The sequence below is a fragment of the Gopherus flavomarginatus genome, chromosome 11 (assembly GCF_025201925.1).
Source record: "Gopherus flavomarginatus isolate rGopFla2 chromosome 11, rGopFla2.mat.asm, whole genome shotgun sequence".
NCBI lineage: Eukaryota > Metazoa > Chordata > Testudines > Testudinidae > Gopherus > Gopherus flavomarginatus.
The window spans coordinates 23,908,207-23,929,234 of NC_066627.1; the positions used below are offsets into that span (position 1 = coordinate 23,908,207).

At 45.3% G+C, this 21,028-nt stretch overlaps 1 protein-coding gene across 4 annotated transcripts in view; it reads left to right on the forward strand.

Moving 5' to 3' along the window:
* The window catches only part of TOX2 (TOX high mobility group box family member 2), a 259,226-nt gene that overhangs the window by 228,940 nt on the left and 9,258 nt on the right, over nt 1–21,028 (forward strand). For all 4 annotated transcript variants that reach the window (XM_050917362.1, XM_050917365.1, XM_050917364.1 and 1 more), the window contains 3 exons: nt 10,075–10,155; nt 17,745–18,152; nt 20,471–20,601. In XM_050917362.1, coding sequence (XP_050773319.1) covers nt 10,075–10,155; nt 17,745–18,152; nt 20,471–20,601 — 620 coding nt within the window. The remainder of the gene's footprint in view (nt 1–10,074; nt 10,156–17,744; nt 18,153–20,470; nt 20,602–21,028) is intronic.

The window sequence follows — 21,028 nt, forward strand, 5'->3', positions numbered from 1 at the left end:
CGAAAGCTTATGCTGAAATAAATTTGTTAGTCTCTAAGGTGCCACAAGTACTCCTGTTCATTTCACACTTGGTAATGCTTCTTCCCAGCTGTGGGGATTTACAGTCTTAGCAAACATGTGAATAGATACAGAGCAAACACTTCGAAACTTTACCTTATAAGATGGGATACTGATATTATAAGTAAGATTAATGCATGCAGCATCCTACAATCATTTCATAAAGTCTAAACGCATTCTTGTAACTCTAATATCTGTTTTAACAATATGAACACACAGGTGATCCAGACTGGTTTCCAGCTATGCATTTGTCAGTATTTAGTGCGGCCCTGGAGGCTTGGCAAGAGCTGGCATTTGATCTGCAAGCATCATAGTTACATTTTCATGTGGATAAATACTGGAGGCTTATGAAAGTTGCATTATGAAACCATTGAACATATGAAAGTTGCTGGTTTGGGGTTTCATTAAAAACTTGAAACTCAGACCAGGATCGGCACAAGAGTCATGAACAGTGCTTTCAAGTGACTGTGGGCTTTACATCATAAAACAGGTGAAATTCACCATTTCACAGAGATTTCATCAAAATCAGGTTAAACTCACCAGCAGTTTTGACTGCATTTTTGAGGCTTGGGATTCAGTGAGATTAAACGAATCTGAGAGCAGAATATAGCTCGTTGTGGCTACCTTACACTCAGAAATGGACACATTCAGTATGCTAAGTAGCGATATACAGTACCCATGGCAAAATTCATGTGCGACATTCCCATATAAATACACTGCATGGGGAATGGAACAGAGTTTATACTAAATGGATAAATCACCCAAGGAAAAAATTACTTGCTCAGCAGAAAATAATAGATCACCCATCTAATCAGAGACATCTGCTCATTGGACCAGATACATCACTTACTGACAGGGTACTGCATATATCACCTACAAGATATAAGAGTCTAAGGCCTGTTGTAAAGTTATATTACATTTCAGCCACAGTGATGCCTAGACTTGTTGGGAACAATATACAGCGTGGTGTTGTCAGGCAGCCTGGCCATAATACTGACCAGTAGTAGTGTTTATACAGAGACCTGGCAATGATGAACCATGGTAATTCAGTGGGGAGGTAATAGGCAACAGTGAAATGACCTGGCTATTGCTAGCGATGGGGTGATGCCAGACTGCTACCACTCACTAAAAGCAGACAGCAAGGCCTTGTGAGTGCCATCCAAGGTTTTTGCACAGTCCTTCGTGCCATGAGGGGAATACAGGCTGGGGAAAGCTGAATGTTTCTCCCTGAGAACAGAATGAGTGAAGTTCCCTGGAGAGGTCAAGTGATCTAGCAGTGCTGTATGGTGAAAGAAGGAAGGCTTGAGCTTCTCTTAACATAGCCCTAAGAGTCTGAGCTCTTCTCCTCAGAGAGCCAAGACAGAAATCTAGTGGGTGCTTGTTACAGCCTTGATATTCTCCCAGGTTACCTTAGGTTGGGTGCTGTCTTCCTCCCACTCCTTACCCCAAACAGCTGCTTCCTCCTTAGCTGAGGGAGGAGGGGAAAGAGAGGACAGGCCCATGAGAACCGTTTTTCCCACTCCACCTTGTGTGCAAGTTCCTTAGCTGGCACCATGTGTTCTGGTCACCAGCCTCCCTAGCCTGTGGACCCGTCCTCAATGCACTGGGATACGCCATTCCTCCAGGCCATGGAGTGGGTATTTTCCCAGTGAATGACTGCAGTCTCACACACAGTGCCCACATCATCCATGTCCAATTATTCATGTCAAGCCAGGCTTACGTTGCACCACTGTTCTTTGTCTTTCCTCCATTAGCTTACATTTAATTGGCATCATATCCACGTTTTCCCGTGCTTTCTGTTTTTAAGGTCTCTACTCAGCAACATATTCCCAAGTCCACAGTAGTTCTGATCGTTTGAACCACCATTAACACTGGGCTCAAAGAACGAGGCAGGGGCAGCACGCTCACCTCCTGTTGGGACAGCGCCAGACCCACATTATAAGCTTGCTCTGTCTTTAAAGCCTCCTGGCTGTGATTTCACCTTGGCTTTTATTTTAATTACATCGTGATAAACTGCTCCAAAATATAAAAATCTTTTTATTTGTCACCACCGGAGATTTAGGCATGAAACAGAGCACAGGCCAATGAAAATAACATTCCCTGGGTTCATACCAGGAGTGCCCTCTTCAGCCACCCCACAGTACTTATCACCAGCATGGGCACTTTTTACTTTATTAACACTACAGTATCTCTATCGTACTATGTAATTTGGAGGCTGCTCTCCCACAGTGAACCCTCAGGCCAGCAGTTCTGTCTGCAGGATATTACACCTGCACATGTAAGTGCCCCCCAAAGGCAAACAGAACAAGGCTGGGACTTCCAGACCTGGCATTGTTTTGCAACAGTATCTGAGGAGAAAAAACAAATTTCTTCTGCACTGTATGGTCTGCAGTGCTTTTCTGTGTTGATACAAAACATCAAGTTCTCTTGCTCCATGTCACTTAAGACCTCTTCTACTTGTATGGCATGTACTCCTTATCTACTACTCATGGCATTATTATTAGAATACATTGCCCCTAGGGCTGTGGGGGACGTTGCCCAGGAAGTCGGAGGAGTTGTCCACTTGGCAGACCTTGGGGTTGACGGTGGCAAAGACCTGAGTGGGGAGAGAGCCATCAGGAGTACAGGGCAGAGAGGACCAGCGCAGGTGTAATATGGAACTGCCACTGGGCAAGGAGGATGGTAGGGCCATATGGAGGATATTGCCCAGGCAGGATGTACAGCTGCAGGCCGTATATGGTGTGACAAAGTTCCTCCTCTATTCTGATGGGTCCTGCGCTTATTGGCAGATTTGCTCACCTCAGTGATCTTCCCCACAGTCTGGGTCAACTCCTCCTGTGTCTGATCAGGAGTTGGGAGGTTTGGGGGGAACCCGGGCCCGCCCTCTACTCCAGGTTCCAGCCCAGGGCCCTGTGGATTGCAGCTGCATGACAGCTACAACTCCCCGGGCTACTTCCCCATTGCCTCCTCCTAACATCTTCTTTATCCTCAGCACAGGACCTTCCTCCTGGTTTCTGATAACGCTTGTACTCCTTTGTCCTCCAGCAGCACACCCTCTCACTCTCAGCTCCTTGTACCTCTTGCTCCCAGCTCCTCACATGTACTTCCTGTCCTCTGGCTTTCCCCCCACCTGACGAGTGAGCTCCTTTTTAAACCCAGGTGCCCTGATTAGCCTGCCTTGATTGGCTGCAGATGATCTAATCAGCCTGTCTGCCTTAACTGGTTCTAGCAGGTTCCTGATTCCTCTAGTGCAGCCCCTGCTCTGGTCACTCAGGGAACAGAAAACTACTCATCCAGTGACCAGTATATTTGCCCTCTACCAGACTCCTGTACCCCACTCGTCTGGGTCTGTCACAATGGTTATAGTGTGGTAGGATAGTTCATATGGAGTTATACTTCCCAGTGAGGACCATGGTCAGTCTGGGTTGGTGGCAATGCTGGTAATAGTCTCTGTGGCTTTATATAGCGATACAGTCACATTCAGAGTGTGGAGGTGATGGGGGAAGGCTGGTCATTATTGGGTCATATGGCCTGGGGCAGGATGGGTAATATAGAGTTATGTGGTGGGGGTGCAAAGGGAGAGCAGTTTGATCCTCTTCATTATGAAGTACACCAAATTTGCAGTCAGAAATAACAGTAATGCCAAACTGCACCTTGCTGGAAAGTAACTGATACATATTTGGTATTTAAAACAAAGAAAAATCCTCCAGATTTCACCAAAAAACTAGACTTTCTGGGCAAAGAATCAGTCAGTTGGGTGGTAATTGTCATTGTAAAATCAATCCCAGCTCCTGGATGGATGAGGAGAATGTTCTGTGGTAGTTCTGGGTTCCTTTTCACTGCCCACCCCACTTTTACAAAACAGCTTTTTTTCAAACAACAGGGCTGGAATGGAAAGCTTATTGATACTGCTACTCCTGTCATTCTGTACGTGTGCAACACAGAGCAGTTCCACAGGCGTCAACAGGGTTTGGAATAATTGTCTTCTCTAATTAACTGGTTATCAAACAAGAACATTTCATTATGGTACAATTACTAGCTGCTTTGCTGAGACACAGAGGTGTCAGGATTACGACTCCAACATATGCTTGTTACAGCTCTGATATTTTTTTTCATAATCACTAACTGTATTTGCTCCCACCCCCGCCATCCTCCACCCCCTCCCTTAATGACTAATAAATTCTGCTTACGAATAAGCAAAATAAATCAGCAGGCATGGCATATTATCAAGGATCACATGTAAAATATTTGGAGCATCTTTAAAGCTGATAAATGACTTTGAAATTAAAATCCCTAGGAGAAAATGTGATTTAATTAGAAAGTAGCATGGTTCTGTCAATATTTAAATGAAAACTTTAAAAGGTCATAAACACTGCTTCAAAGCTCCTTTAACACAGAGGGGTTTTAAACGGCTCCATTGGGATCTGCTGTTTACACTTAAGGGCTACATTTTCAAAGTGTCATGCAGTGTTTTTAGCCACAAGTCTCCCATAGCTCAATAGGTAAATTCCCGGCTCCACTGAATGGGAGTTTTGCCATTGACTTCAGTGAAGCCAGGATTTCACCACAGAAAGACAGGTCTGAGCTGTGACCTAAACAATGTTGCCACCAGTTGTGTTAATGTCATGCTGAATATCGTTTAACGGTCAGCGTAGAGCAGCTGAATGTGTCAAGGCAATTGTTGGTCAGCGTGTTCGGACCTGGTGACATTTTATTTTGAGGATCATGTCGCTAAAGCCACACACACATACATACAGGCCTTTGAAAGCTACTTCAGATAGTTTCCTGCTGAGTGTTTCCAGAGTCACCTTCCCCTAGTGTTACTCACCCCTAGTGGATCTAACAGATCTCAGATTCCAGGCCTTGGCAACAACTTCCCAAGTAGCACATGCCAAGAAGTCTCCCCACCTCCCCTATGTGAAGGGCAAACCACACGGTTGCTGTGTGAGAAGGACTCGGAGGAGGATGCTTCAGAAAGAGCGCAGACCCCGGGAAGGCTCTCAGAATATATTAATCTGTGACTTGCTGCAGTCTCGCTGCGCTGAGCTTCCGGATGCCTCGTGTTTCCTTAAGAGTTCAGCGCACTTCAGCATCGATTAAGGAGACAAAATGTCAGTGGGGCTCCCCTCTAACATGCCACCTTCAGAAGGAGGATGAGTAGCTCAGAAGTGCAACTTCTCCCTGGAAATGACCATTTCAAGTATCAGCACGGTAAATGTGTCAAAAGGAGAAATTGCCTGTTTATTTTTAAAACAAAAAAAATCTCGAGGGCTTCTGCAGGACTGAGGAGGAATAGTTTGATGTCGGGTTGGTTCCACGCTTAACCATAAAGTAATTTTTCCATTTAGGAACCACAACCTTGTTGACAGATGCTTAAATAGTGCACCACATACTACATGCCCCAGTATTACATTGCAACATCAGCGTAGAGTAGGGTCATAAATCTAGTTCAGCAGCAGGAGACCATTATCCTGTGACAAAGTTCCCTTCTGTTATTACTGCTTCTTAATATGAGTTCTCTTTGTTCAATTATTATGTAATAGATTGCTGTAGCAACCACAAGTTACTAGCACTTTCCAAATACAAGCGAAGACGCAGTTCCTGTCTCAAATTGCTTACAATCTAAAAAGACAAAGGCAGATGAAGGGGGTGGGAAAGGGCTATAACACACAAGCAAAGTGACTGGGTGATAAGCACGTGGCTTATTAGTGATTTGTTTCTTTTTGTTTGTTAAGTTTAAAAACTCTAAATTCCCCTCCCTTCCCCACTCTCCCAAGCACTGAATTGCTGCTTCTCTGTGTGTACCATGACAATAGTATCCGCTGTCATTGAATGCGCTTCCATGCAGCGTTTGAGTCGAGCACTTTTAGTTTGTGCTACTAAAAACAAGAAAATCCCATCCTAGGTATTTTACAGCAGGATAAGAAGAAAATAAATATGTTTTTGATTAATCACCATCAGATATGGTCGCTGTTATGTACTGACTTGAGAAATGGTGATGGATATTTCATTGTTATACCTGCATCTGATATTGCATTTGAGAGCATCCGTTAAAAGCAAATTCCTCAGTATTACATATTTCTTTATACAAACCAATGAAGAGGACATGGGATTGAAAAGCCCCTGTGAAGAGGAGGGCATCCTTCATGCACTGGGACCAGATGAATGTTTTTCTGCACATTTTGGACTAAACAATTTCAGCACTGAAATCACTTCTGATTAGCTTTCATCCAATTTTCAGCTTTTACACGCGAGATGATCTTTAAAATGTCTGCCTTCCAATCTTGCACTCAGATCCTTTGTTAGTGAATCTGAGTTGAACCAATATGTGACTTCAGCATGAATAAAAAATAATGTGTTCTAACTGGAACCGTCTTTCTTGACACTGTTTTAGGCACATACGTGCACACCCAAACATACACACACCAGTATGTGTACAGTGTACATATGTACATGCATATATAGGTGGGGCTGGTAGCACCACCTACTGTTAAGGTTACCTGATACTATGTGGCATATAGGCAGTGTATATGATGTTTATTACACAACAAAAGCAAATAAAGACTGCAAACTCTAGCACTCAAAAATTAGGAAATGTCAGAATTAACTCTGCCTCTGTATTCTTAATTGGGTTCCTATAGATTGTATGCCAGACATCACACAGGAAGTCTGTGAAGAGTCACCAGCTCTCCTGGGTTCCATCAGTGCCTTAACCACAAAAAAGCTTCCTTTCTAATTCCGTTCTTGCACCATCCACTCAGTGAACTGAATGAGGCAGGGACCATGTAGAACAAATGTGATCATGTAACTAAAGATTGTATCATAATACGTCCTTACAAGGGGGAAATTAAGATTGCATGGGCAACCTTGATTCTCCATTTCTCACTTGAGAGGGCTTGACTTTGCCATTTGAATGGTCTTTTAGCATAATTTTATATCATATTTCATATTTTAAGTGAAAAGCCAGACATTTCATCCTGGGAAACCATATGACTCCTGTGTGATCTTTAGATCTGTGGGGCTGCTGAATATGCTTAGTGTAGGCTGGAACACTTTCTCAGTTCTATTCACTTTACTGGAAGTTTTGTGCATGCAAGGACTTCAGGACCAGTGTGTCGCAAACTGATCCTCTTCAGAAGTGTAAAGAGAAATAACCCCATTCTTAGGCTGTGCATTCAACCTAGAACAAGCATGGTTTGTAAATTACAATCCTAAGGCAAGAAAAAGCATGATATAACACCTCTTTTTTGCCTTTCTGGTACTACTGGGGGCACACTTATTTGAGCTCTCACTGCCCAATGTGGTAATACTGCCGGACTGCAACAGCTATCAAGGCCGAGAGACCAGACATAGTAAGATAAAAAAGATCAGGGAGTGGACAGACATGACACAATGGGACATGCCAGGCAGCTGCCTTCAGGGTGTGCAGAAATGTGTATGAACTCAATGGTAAAAACGTTATTTACTCTTTTGCATTTGACTATAATAAAATACTCATTTGTAATTGGAAGGTTATCTTCCAATCCAGCCGGTGTAAGGGGCAGTGCAGGAACCAGATTGTGACTGGAGCGTGAACAGCCTCATCTCTCTTCCAGGCTGACTCAGCTGCACTGGCCAACTTATTGGGAGCATGGGGGTGGAGCTCTGCTGAATCCCTGTCCATCTGAGCCGGGAAGGGCGTAGCAGCCCAGCAGGGGCTGCTCATCCCTTTGCACAGATCTTCGGGTGCACATAGCCCACAAAGGGAAGAAAGGGGGCTCCTTCCCCCCTGGCAGGCATGCAGCTGGGCTCACAAGTGAGTCCTTGGTCATTTACGTTACTTGACTATGGCCACGTCTACACTACAGCATAAAATCGAAATTATTAAAACTGGTTTTATAAAATCGATTTTACGCGTCCACACTAGGGCACATTAATTCGGTGGTGTGCGTCCATGGTCCTAGACTACCATCGATTTCCGGAGCGGTGCACTCTGGGTAGCTCATTAAAAGAATGAGAGCAATAACTTCGATTTCCGTCCACACTAACCCTAAATCGATATAGTAATATCGATTTTAGGGTTACTCCTCTCGTTGGGGAGGAGTACAGAAATCGATTTTAAGGGCTCTAAAGGGATTTAAAGTGCCTTGTAGTGTGGACGGGTACAGTGTTAAATCGATTTAACGCTGTTTAAATCGATTTAATGCTGTAGTGTGGACCAGGCCTATAATACATGATGCCACAATGGAAACACATAGTGAAAAACAACTGAAAATCCCCTCTGGACATCAGATTATTGACTGCTGTAAAGTTGTTGTTTTGAAAGCAGAGTTAAATACATTCAAATCTGTTCTAACTGAAATTAACTTTGACTTGTTTGATGCGGGATTTGGGTTTCACACAGGAGGTTAGTAGATATTTTATTTCAGTACTTTCCTTCCTTGCCCAAATTTTTCTTTCATTTGAAAATATTTTTCTCACTTGATAATTTTAACTGGTTTCAATTTGGTCCTTGGGGGCAATTGGAGAATTGGCCTACATGAGATAGGGCTGTATTTCTGTCTCAGTTCTACAAACAGCACCCCAGATTCTACTCAGACTTATGCTCCTTGCAACCTATTGACTTCATACTAAGGCAGGGGTTCTCAAACTGGGGGTCAGGACCCCTCAGGGGGTCGCAAGGTTACTTCGTAGGGTGGGTCACAAGCTGTCAGCCTCTACCCCACACCCCGCTTTGCCTCTAGAATTTATAATGGTGTTAAATATATAAAAAGTGTTTTTAATTTACAAGGGGAGTCGCACTCAGAGACTTGCTATGCGAAAGGGGTCACCAGTACAAATGTTTGAGAACCGCTCTACTAAGGTTTCATGAGTGTCATTCTGAGCTGAAAATTAGCCCAGCGCAATACAGCTAGAGTAAAACAATTATTCTCATGGTAGAGAGAGACTAATTATCAACAGTTGTTAAAGTCTGCCAAGCTCCATTTAATGATGCTGAGTCTCACAATACATAATGTTTTTTCTCAAAGCCCCAATTCATGGAGAATCTCAGCATTCATTTGAAAAGGAAAATTAAGTTTCTAGTCCTCAAGGTTGCAGAGAAAAGCTTGAAAACATGAGCCTTAAAGACTCAAAAGCAGAAGGCAAAGAAAAAGAACCCAAAATGTAGGATTTCTGAAATTGTGATTTTTAAACCAATCTCATGATTTTGGGGGGGCTGGCTCATGATTTTTTAACATTTGGAATTTGCAGTGTTGGGAGGCTTCCGTATATTGAATTAATTTTTCAAGTACCTGAACCAGATTCTGTTTTCATTCACACACGGTGTAACAGTTTGGAATGACTCCACTGATTTCACACTAGTGTCATCCAGAGCAGACAACCTCCCCCTCACTCTTACCATGAAGACTTTCCCCATGTATTTCAATGAAATAGATAAAATCTCACTCATTCAGATTGCCACAGCTTGACAGCCCTGATGGCTGTGAATCAAAGGGTGATTGAAAAGGCACCTCTCTGAAACAGGTCTCTGGCTAGGGCAGATGGACAGCATAGAAACCTGTTGGGATTCTGTTTTTTGTAGTAGATTTGCTCCATTGACAGGGCTGTCCTGCTTTGGCATGCACCAGGAACACAGACCTTTCTAAACCATAAGAGAGAGGCTATCTTTACCACCCCTAACCCACTCTCTCAGACACCATGGCAATGAGCACATACAAATATCTAGCAAGGTTCAGATCCATCCCCCTCCACCACCCCCCAACTTCCCCAACATTTGAGGATGTTCAGATCTAGAGGTTTGTTTGGGGCAAATTTCTCTCCTCTCTCCTCCCCCCCCCCCCCCCCCTTGGCAGCAGCACCTCAGTGAGAAACCTGCTTTTCCTGCACACTGTATTTTAAGGCCCCGTCCCCCTTCCTTGTAACAAAGCAACACAGCTCAGTGGAGACATGGGCGATCTGCAGAGGGTGAGATGTAGCAATGCCAGACAGCACCCTGTTTTGCTTTATTAATTATTATTCATTGTTTGGTCCTTTCAGGCATATAAGAGGAAAACAGAAGCCGCGAAGAAGGAGTATCTAAAGGCTCTGGCAGCCTACAGGGCCAGCTTGGTTTCCAAGGTAACAGACAACGTGTTTCATACATGAGTCTCTATGGATGTGGCAATGATGAATTAGCTGGAACTCATGGAAATCTCTGGGGAGGAGCAAGTTTAGAAGAAATACACTGTAACCGTGCTATCAAAACTAATATCAGTGTTAAATATCTTCTGGAAGAGCTAAATGAAATGCTCTGCAGCACGACTTGAGTGTACACAGTGTGGGTGCCAATTTTTTTTCCTTAACACACCAAAATAAGATCTCATGTATTATGGCACATTGCAGTGTTTGAAGGCAGAGCTTGCATGATCCCTCACTGCAGTTGGATTTCTTTGTAACCACACTGAGTAATAACTGATTTGCAGCTTTAGATAGGTTTCCATTTTGTCTTGTTTCCCCCCCTCTCCGTCCCCATCAGAGAGGGGCTGAATTGTCTGCACTATGTTACCATCACTCAGAGGTGAGATGTTCTTTGAATTCCGTTACCCGGTTCTGTTGCTCACTTACGCTATTCCAAAGCCTGGTGCTTGGACTCTTGGAATTGGCATCCAGGTGATAGGCGGCGAGCAAAAGGATTTGCAATATACCGGCATTTTGCAAAAGGCACTAAAGACAATGGGCCAGATCCTCAGCTGGTATAAACTGGGGCAGTGATGTCCATCAATTTACACCAGCTGAGGATCTGCTCCAGTGGTTTTATAACTCTTTAGAGGTTTTGTCCCTTCCATGCCCACAACAGGAGACTTTCTTACCCATTTCGGGAAAGTCAGCTTGGGGGCTCTCAGTACATTAATTTATGGCCTTACATGGGAGTGTGCGGAACAGAAGTAATGCCCAAGCCCAGTGCCCCCCTCACTTGCCAGTGTCTCCTGGAATGGTAATGTAAGCCGTACACCCTCCTTGGCACATCTGTCTGAGCGCCCATGGCCATTGGTCAGGACACTGTTTGCCTTCCAAAGTAAGCGGAAGGAAGAACCTTCTGCTGGATTTAATTCCTGAGAGAGGAGAAAGGAACTGATCCGTAAGGTTCCTAGACACGACCTGCGGATGTGTGTGTATTCCCCAATTTCCACTCTTGGCTCATCACAGATCCGCTTGCTGTTTACCATCTGTGTCCTTATAGGCAGGTGCCACGGCAGTCAATGGGCATCTCTGCCCATGGGGAGGAGGGAACACGTCTGTTGACTTTGTCTGCCTCCCAGTGGCTGCCTTCTTATATCCCAGGCTCCTTCTCCTGCCCCCTGAATCAAGAGGGGCCGTGAGCACTGCAGAGAGTGGTGCTCATGACTTCTGGAAAGGGCTGGAGTGGCAAGGCGAACCCATAGCTGTTCTAGAGCTGGGCTCAGTAGCCAGACGGGAACCACATTCACTGAGCTGTGGGTTCAGCCCTGCTGGTGGCTCTGGCTGCAAGTCGAGCGCCCTGTGTAGTGTAAAGAGCAGCTCCTTCTGGAGGGCACAGGTTCACACTGTCATGGGGAGAGCCCTGAAGGAGCAGCACTGCAGAGCAGAGCCTCCAGTGTGATAGTGTTACAGGGTTCTGAGGTGGTTGTTTATATTTGCTCCCTGGGCAGAGAAGGTTTTAGTTCCCCCTCCCCTGAGTCTGTCCTCTCCAGACCACCCTCCAGGTCCCCCTTAATCCCCATTTCTCTTCCCCACCCCAGCCAGCCCTGTCTGTCTTTCTTTCCTTTCCTCCCAGCCTGTCTTCCCCATTACTCTGTCTGTATCACTCGGGTGGGGAGGTTGCCTTCTGCCCATCTTGCTCCCTCTACAGCTCCTGATCTTGGGTGGTCTCCCACGGTGTGAAGAGCAGTTGGCTTTTTCCTGCACCAGAACTCCCCTCATGGTGCCCCTTAGCCTATCCAACTTAGGCCTCAAGTAGCACCTGTTGGCCTTGATGCTCGGAAGCACCCAGTGCCTCCCCTCCTCTCTCTTGATGTGGCCTGGGTGCCATAGTAGACTCGGGGTGCAGTGCCAGATGCTAGTTGAGTGGCATTAGAGGCAACGTCAATGAAAGTGCAGGGCAGGGGCAGAGGATCCACCCTCCCGCCGGGTAGCGTTATTTCTGGGTTGTGACTTAACAGGTCAGTGCACAATATGGGACATGATAGGAGCTCAGATACCACAGCGGTAGGTTCCATAGAAACAACATAGATTCTCTTTGTCCTGCAGCTCATCTTGCCCCATTGAACAGGGCTGGATCTGGGAGGAAGGGAGTTATATGCAGGCAGCAGAGTCTCTAGACCATCAATACAGGGGAAAGTGCCTGTACTTTGTCATTGGAATTGTGCTAATCTCTCCTCCTTGCTCCTCTGTGCTTACTCTTCTCTACCATTTGAGTTTGTAGACAGCACAGTGGTAGGGAGAGTTTACTTTGGTGTAATATAATGGATAGGTCTGCAGTTCAGTCAGACCTTCTAAATGGAAACAGAAGTCTGCAGTGCATTTAAGAAGGGGATAAGGGTGCTGTTTCCGCATGCCAGGTTAGGAGAAAGGTTAAAAGCAAATGTGAATGAATTCCTAGAAAACGGGAAAGTATACCATCCCAAACAATGAAGAAATAAATAGCTAATTAGTGCCATAACAGCTGTGAGCTGGGTAAATAACACATGGCAACAGCAATAGTAAAAAAATAAAATAACCTCCTCTGCTATAGAAGATTAATCCAGTTCAGAGGAAAAAGGATGGAGAGAGAATGGATCCACCACTTTCAATTCTGGAAGTGTATGAATGTCACTCACAGTGAGGTCCTAGGCGGTGCTTAATTTATGCCAGGGGCTGAGCCCTGGCATCTCTCGGCTTGGCAGTTCAGAGCCCTGGCACTTCTGGGCTTGGCAGTTCAGAGACTCGGCCTCTTTGGCCTTGCTGCTTCAGTTATGAAAGTAAAAAAATTGAGCCCAGGAACCTCTTTTGTTATAAATTAAGCACTGGCCCCAGGACATTAGTATCACACTCCTGAGATCTTGGCTCATCTGCTGCTGCTGCTTGGGTGTTCCTTATGCCTCCTTTTTACCTTCATGGTTTTATATGGTAAATTTCATGCTCTTTGCTCTACCCCTTTACATCGCTGTGCACTTTCTGACACGAAGCCATTGTGGGTTCTCAGCAGCTCTGGCCATCTCTGTGGGGTTGGGTCTCAGGTCGGCTGTCATTGAGTCACATGGGCTCTGAGGTGTCCCAAGTCAGAAGGAGGGTATCAGATTGAGTGTTGCTCTGCACAGCATGGACTCAGGGAGACAGACGACGAAGACGTAGTGGTGTTTGGGGAATGTTAGCATTAGCAAAGGGCGTGGGGAAGGACAGAACTGGGGGAAAGTAGCCACTGGGCGGGTGATGGACAGGAGGGACCCAATGAGCAGGGCCTAAGCAAGGGTTAGGGAGGCTGAGACTAGCTAGAGGCAAGTGTCCCCACGCTGAAGAAGGATAGTAGCAGGACGGGAATCAGGTTGACATGGGAAGGGGAGGAGACTTAGGTGGGAGGAACAAGAAATAGGGATGGATTGATGGGAAAAATCTCGACAGTTTGCCTAAGCATCCAAATCTCATACTCTGAATGCTGCCTTTTAAGTGTCTTCCATTGCTAGTTCCTTGCTGGCAGGGGACTGCCTGCCCTCAGTGACTGTTATCAGTGCTGTCTCTCCTCCTGGACCATGGTAGTGCATCTCTACTTTGGCTAGCACTCTAGAAGAAGCAGAGGCAGATTTCCGTGCTGCCTATGGCCCACACAGGCTGACATCACACATGCACATCGCTCAGCCAGACAGAACTCTAAAGGAGCCACGGCTTGGCTACGTGGCCCATCAACGTGATTCAAATGCTGCACATGGCTTCAGCCGACAAGGTCCATGGAAACGGAACATTCTCATCAACCTCCTGTAGAAAATGGGAGGCGTAGAGACAAATCACCAGTAAATGTCTTTCCTTGACTAATGACAGTCAGCCAAGGAGAGGCCCAACCCACTTGTGAAACCACAGAGGCAGAATCTTAGATATAGGGCATCAGACTGACTTTCTCCTCCTCTCTCCCAATTGCAGTAGTATGTGAATATCCACTGTATGGCATTGGAACTAGGTGTAGCTCTTGGCCCTTTCCTGCAGAGGGCAGAACCAAACTAAGCTTCTGTCCTTGCTGAAGGGGTAGTGGGAGGGGACCGAATATATGATTTCCTTTTAAGAATTGAGGGTCCCTGGCATGGAAAACTGATAAAGTTGCATGAGCCGACAGCCCCCCAAGTGAAAATGTGTCAGACTGAGAGCTTAGTGATGTCAGCCTGTTGTTAATATTGTGCACAATTATACTTAATGTTAAAAATAAACCCACATGGCTTAAACTGGAATTTAATTACAAGCGGAGTAACTACACGTCATGCTGTGCAGCGAGCACTGAGGCACCTTGCCTCAGAGTTAACCGAGCCATACTTGAAGGTTAAGAGCTGTGGCAAAAAGGTCAAAAAGGAAATAATCTAAGTCCCTTTCATTCGTTTAAGAGTTTAAAAAGATTCATAACCGCTCTGAATGTTTTTAGTACGAGCTTGCCTGGCTCTTTTGATATTGGAATTCTGTTTGTGCTGCCTTTAATACAGTGGAGCTGTATCTCGGGGCATACAACAAGAAAGCAATAATCACTGTTGTGTGGGGGAGGGGTGAGAGAGAGCAGGAGTTTTAAAGGATGAGTTTCATATTTAAGTAAATGTGGAGATGAGATCATTTAGAGGCAAAAATATTTCCTGTGTCTGTTTGTGCCTTAGAAACTTGCCTGTTGCTTCAGAGAAGTAAATAAGTATTTGCAGTTAGATAAACTTAGAATTTGCTGTATGCAAGTAAGCATAGGGAGGTACAAGGGGCTATTGCAGGTGGGGCCCAATCCTGCTCCAGACAGCGTCTACACACACTGCATTGTCCCAGCTGACCTTCCTGCTAGGGCTTAGTTTTATTGGGAAGTCAAATCACAAGGCAGTGTTGCCTAGTGAATAGAGCTCTGGACTGTGCTCAGGAGACCTGGGTTCTAGTCCTTGCTCTGCCACTGGCCTGCTGGGTGACCTTGGGCAAATCATTTCACCTCCCTGTGCTTCTGTTTCCCCATCTGTAAAATAGGGATAATAATACTGCCCTCTTTTGTAAAGTGCTGGCTAAGAGCTCATGCTAGTGTTACTATATTATTAAGAAAATGTAGATTTCAGCCTAGCTTTCTCTCTGAGCACAGCTTCTGCTAGAGTTTCCCTGCACAGGGCCGGCTTTATGACCCGCGGGCCCTGATTGGAATACTCGGTGGCGGTCCAGGGCTTCAGCGGCACTTCAGCAGCGGGGGGTCTGCTCTGGGTCTTCCGTGGCACCGAAGGACCCCCCACCTCTGAAATGCCACCAAAGACCCCCGGAGCAGATCCCCCAACACCAAAATGCCACCGCAGACCCCCGGAGCAGGGCCCCCTTAGGCGCGGGGACGGGGCCTGATTCCGGGGAATCGGTGTAAAGCCGGCCCTGTCCCTGCAGGAAATCATCTTTCCCAGCCTAGTTCCCTCTGCTCCATAGATCCCCTCCAACCCCATTTCTATCCTGATTGGAGCTAACAAGATCCATCTGACAGTGGGAGATGGCAGTAATTCATCTGATTCTGTATGCAAGGCTCTAGCACTACCGTACAGGGCCCTAGCCAGTATAGTCCTGTTACATGCAGATATTGAGACGAGATTGTTTATCTTATGTAAGATTCCCGTTCCTTTAAGAACCACCTCTGGACTTCTGCAGTTACTGAGGATGTGGACATGTCCAACTTTTGTGTATGTGTTTATAGGTTTGATCATTCACCATTTGAACTCAATTGCAAAACTCCAATCAGCGGTGCAGGATCCTATGTATGTGTTTCTGTGTCTGTGAGAATATTAGGGCCTTTTCCCTCCCAGCCCAGTTTCTTCTCCTTGGTCCTGCACCAAGGCATTAAGCCTTAGTTGATTGCATCACAATCAGTTACCATGGAAGATAAGTGATGTCCCAAATCCAGCATCCTGATTGATCTGCAGGATCAAAGAGGAGGATGCAATGGGCAGCAAGAGAGCAAAGCCATTGTACAAACACACACACTGCAGCATTCGTAACTGTCAGGGTCAGAGCAGCTGAAAAGTGACTGTTTGCGAGGGGCAGTTTTGACTCTAATAGATTTCAAGTTCTGCCTGACCTAACAGCCTCTCACTAAGTCTGCCTAGAGCAACTCGCGGGATCTTTCCCTGAGCCGACAACAGGCAGTGACATAAGGCAGTGAACTTAGCATCTGAGGGCAGTGGAGCACTAGCAGGGCTTGTGAAGGGTTTATGTGCAACAGTGGGTGAGGTGGGGTGGGGTGGGGTGGGAGAGGCTTGAGGTTATGGCAGAAGTACTGGGAGTGTGCCTGAGGTGTGAGATGTTAGTGCTGTTTGTGTTACTGCAGCAGCAGCAACTGTTGGGCTCAGTCCTGAGAAGTAGTGAGAACCTACATTTGCTGGGACAGAATAACAGTCTTTCCCAGGCCCAACAAAATGTACTGAAGTTATTGCTATAATATGCTGCTATTTACAGGGAAATGAGTGTGGGCAGTTAATTGCTGGGGCGGGGGCATGAGATTTTCCTAATTTCAATTAATCCAAAGGTCACATGTCTGCAGAAGGACAACCCTGTGTTGAGTGAAAGTCAGATTAGGCAGTGCTCCCTTTTTCTCTGGCAGGAAGAAACTGTTAGTTACATTATAAAGCCCTCATGAAAAACCCTGCTTGCCCAAGCCAAAAAATATCCCATGAATTCCTCTTTGTTCCAAAATTAGGCCATTCCTGCATTGTACTTTATGAAGCCCTGTCAGGATTGCAGAAATTCACAGAATTAAGAAGTCAGCATGTTACAGTTTTTTTAACTGGAAAAGAAAGTGATTCTATCACCCATCTCTCTGGGTCTAAAAGTGAACTGCAGGCAGGCACCAGTTCTGAGGAGTTTGCCTTCCTTGTGCTCCAGTCGCTTTGGAGTCCACTGCTGAGTACTGGGCTTGATTTTCCTGGCTTTGGATATTGCTGCCCGTCTGGTTTTACAGGCCAGCTGGCTTGAGCTGGGTGGATGGGAGGAGAAACAAAGGAAAGGAAGGTGTTACCTGTGCACCTTTGTATTGTGGAGCCTGCAGAGGAGATGAGAATCAACATGGAGGGATTTTAACGGGAAGGATTCAGTGACTGAGAGCAGTGGGTGATGGTGCCAGTCTGAGAGGGCTGAGGGTATAAGGTGGGGAAGAGAATCAGGGAAACTGAAATGACCTTTGCTGCAAGATGTTAGTGAACAAAACTGTGGGGAGCACAACTGAGTCAGTGTGAGCCACGTGGTAACTGTGTGTTTATATAGTGTTTAAAACTGTGTCTGAGCTTGTTGTTATTACCTTATTATGAATTATTTGTACTACCATGGCAGCTAGGCACCCTAGTTATGAACCTGGACCCATTGCGCCAGGCGCTGTACAAGCACAGAACAATCGTGAGCACTATCCTCAGTGTGGGAGTGGTGGAGGCAGAGTGCCTGTGAGGGAACAGGCAAAGGTGGATGATGATGTTTTCTTCATTTAAAGAACTCCTTTTTCATTTGACCCTTGTTCTGTTTTCTTGCAGAGCTCTGCTGATCAGGGTGAGACGAAAAGCGCCCAACCCAACCAACCTTCCAAAATGATACCACCAAAACCGCCCATGTATACGATGCCACCACAGGCCTCTTCGCCTTATCCTGGCTTAGGTTCATTCCTGTCCCCATCAGATCTGCAGAGTTACCGGGGACACCCTCACCCCAGCCTCTCCCGAACCCTCAGTTCCAAACCCATGTTGCCCAGCATCAGTGCCTCGCCACCTCCTTCTTTCCAGATCAGCCCTCCTCTCCATCAGCAGCTGTCTTTGCATCACCCACAGAGCTCCCTCCTCAACCAGTCACTCAGCATGCAGCAGGTCCCACAGCAATCCATCTTGTCTCCTTCCATGGCACTACAGGTACAGCCCCCAATGAACGCTTCACCTCCAGGGCAGCAGGTGAGTGGCCTGGATCCTGAATACTACTCTAAAAGGGAACACATTTTTAAAGCAAGATCTGCTGTGCATTAGAGACTGTACTCTCAGCTTAAGTTTCTCGTGTTATCGGTGGAGCCTATTACTAACAATGATTTTCCAGGTCATGACAGTACTAATGTGGCACTTTGGGCAAAGATGTCACTCTAAGAGAGTATTGTCAACTTCCCTAGCCCTGAGACTCTCCTGAAGATGGCCGCTGGATCTGTTACCTCCCAACTCTGTTGTTTGTCTGACATTTTAGGGTAGGAGTTTGAAAAGGGAGTAAGCAGCTTAGGAGCATAAATCCTGTTGACTTTCATTGTATGTCTCCATGATCTGCCATTCACACCCCCGGCTGCAATGTAGACGTGCCTTTAGACTCCCATAGCAGTCAAGAATGTACCGGGTGGAAGTTCTTGTAAGACAAGGGGTCCCCTAGTTGTCTGTTGGGCTTCAGGTGAATTTAGCAGGGTGGAGTCCAGCTTTCTTTTCATCTGACACAGTGCCCAGGATAATCAGGCAAAGAAAGCATGTGTGACAGCACTGAAATAAAGGATGAAAGCTCCTGGGATAACAACAGAGGTGAATGTAGGATTTTTTTTTTCTTCAGAGGTTAGCATGTGGGAAGAGAAAATAACTTAAAAATGCAGAGGGAAAAATCAAACGTTTAATGGAATATGATTGATTTTCCAATGACTTCCCAGCAGTGGGAAAAATTACCCAATTCATTTGCTTGATAGAAGAGTAGAAGGATAAAAAACGGGCTTAACTTGAATTGCCTGGCAGCAAAGTAGTTCCTGTAGTGTGTGCTCACATGCAGACTCCCTACCTTAAGATGAACAAACCATTCTTTGCAATGTCCAAACTCAGCCTGTGAGCCCACATTTAGAGGGGCACGTCATGGGTTTCTGATATAAAGAAAATAAACCAGGAAGAGAGAGAGCTTTTGGATGAATGGGCAATGGTGCAAAGTACACCCCTAAAGGGAACACTCTGGCATTGGCTAGGGATGAACGGGATGACATAAGAGATCTTTTCCATCTCTAATTTCTAGGAGTCTCTGATTCTCCCATGTAACTAGAGCTGGGTGAACTATTCCGAGTGGAGGGCTTACTCTATGAATTTTACAGTTGGCAGATAACTAATCTGATGAATCTTTTACCCCATTATTCTCCCAGCCAGAGAACCTAACTGAATAATTTGTTGTATCATTTATTTATTAAATATGTTTCACAAAATTCATCAAATAATATAATTAATGAACAGGGTTTTTCCATGATTCTGCCCATCCTATTCAGGACCAACTTTGAGAAAAGATCATTTGATAACTTTGGCATATAGAGTAGTGGAGAAAAGTATAATGTGAAATGGGCCTTAGTAACAAAATTCTCCCTCAGGCTATTAAAAGACGACATATCCAAGAGCTCAATATCCTGCATAGTCCAGATGTCTTTACAGAGCAATAACTTCAGTATTGGCATGGTGTGGTCCCATGTAAGCAAAGGTGGCCACCGTATAAGAGTGGGGATAAGTGACAATCATACGGCAATCGTTTAAAACGGGGTGTTAAGCAAGGTTGGACGCATATTTTTTTAAAGCTTAATTCCACATATTTTGTTAGCTACTTAAATATCAAAAGTGAATGTTTCGGGAGAAGCCATGTTCTCAGTCAAGTTGCTGCCTTGGTTCATTGTTAATATCTGTTCCCTAACATTTGATAATCAGGTCACCCGTGCACAAACAGTATCATGATAGGTTTTCAGATAATACGAACTCCCACCATCCCTGTTAAACTGCCAGCCATGAGAGTTGATGGAGAGAATGTTGCCTGTGTGGATTTTCTTTGCCTTGTTACTGTACATTAGGACAGGCTAATGTGTTATTGCAAAGAGAACCGCACTTAAGATGGGAAAATGCCTTTCATTACCAGAATGCTGATGCAGACAAAGGCTTTTATCACGCTGCATATTCTGCAGCTGTTTACCAAAGCTCTCCCTAGGAGAGAGGCCCTTAAAAACATGAGAGAGAAACAGTGAGGTAAAGTAAATGTTGTCCTTGTATCACGGGTCATTGTGAAATGGTTTCACTTTCCCATTCAGTTCTTAAGCACATGCTCAAGTCCTTTTGATTTCAGTGAGATTATGCACATGTTTAAATGCTCGTCTTAGCTCGGTTTGCCCATACTTTCTGGGCAGCATATTTGGACATGCATAGGCAAACATTAACTAGAACTTCTGCTTATCTGCCTGTTTGTATGGGTGTAACTTTTTCTTTCCTTCTTTTATTGTCTCCCCACACAGGACTTTTCACATATTTCATCTGAGTTTCAAAACAGTGTTGGACCCCGGTCACCTGGTGCATCAAACCCCCCAGGAAATACCGATTGGGACAATGATTACTCCAGCAGAGAGTGTGGAATTAACCACTGCAGGCCAGTAGACAAAACTATATACTACTGACATGCTTGGAGAGCTGTCTGCACTGTTTTCTTATGGTCAGACACATGATAGTTTATAACTTCAAGAAAGGAAAATGTAAAAGAAATCAAAATGCCCTGTTCCAAAAACATGCATTATTTTAACGTTACAGTGCTCCTTCTATTTAGTAACCTGGGTTCCTGGGAAAGTGAGCTGTCCTGTCCCCAAAACAATTGTTTGAACCTGACGACTAAAATGATAAAAGGATAACTCAGTGAAAGCTCCAATTAGCTTCAGCTCACTTTCATTCCTGAGTTGTGGAAGCAGTTTCTGCAGTGTTTCCAAATGCCGCTGAGCAAAGTTTTAATCAACACTTTTTGGCCCCCCATAAAAGGATGGAGGGGAGGTGGTACACATCCACAGCTGTGTAAATTGGTAGAG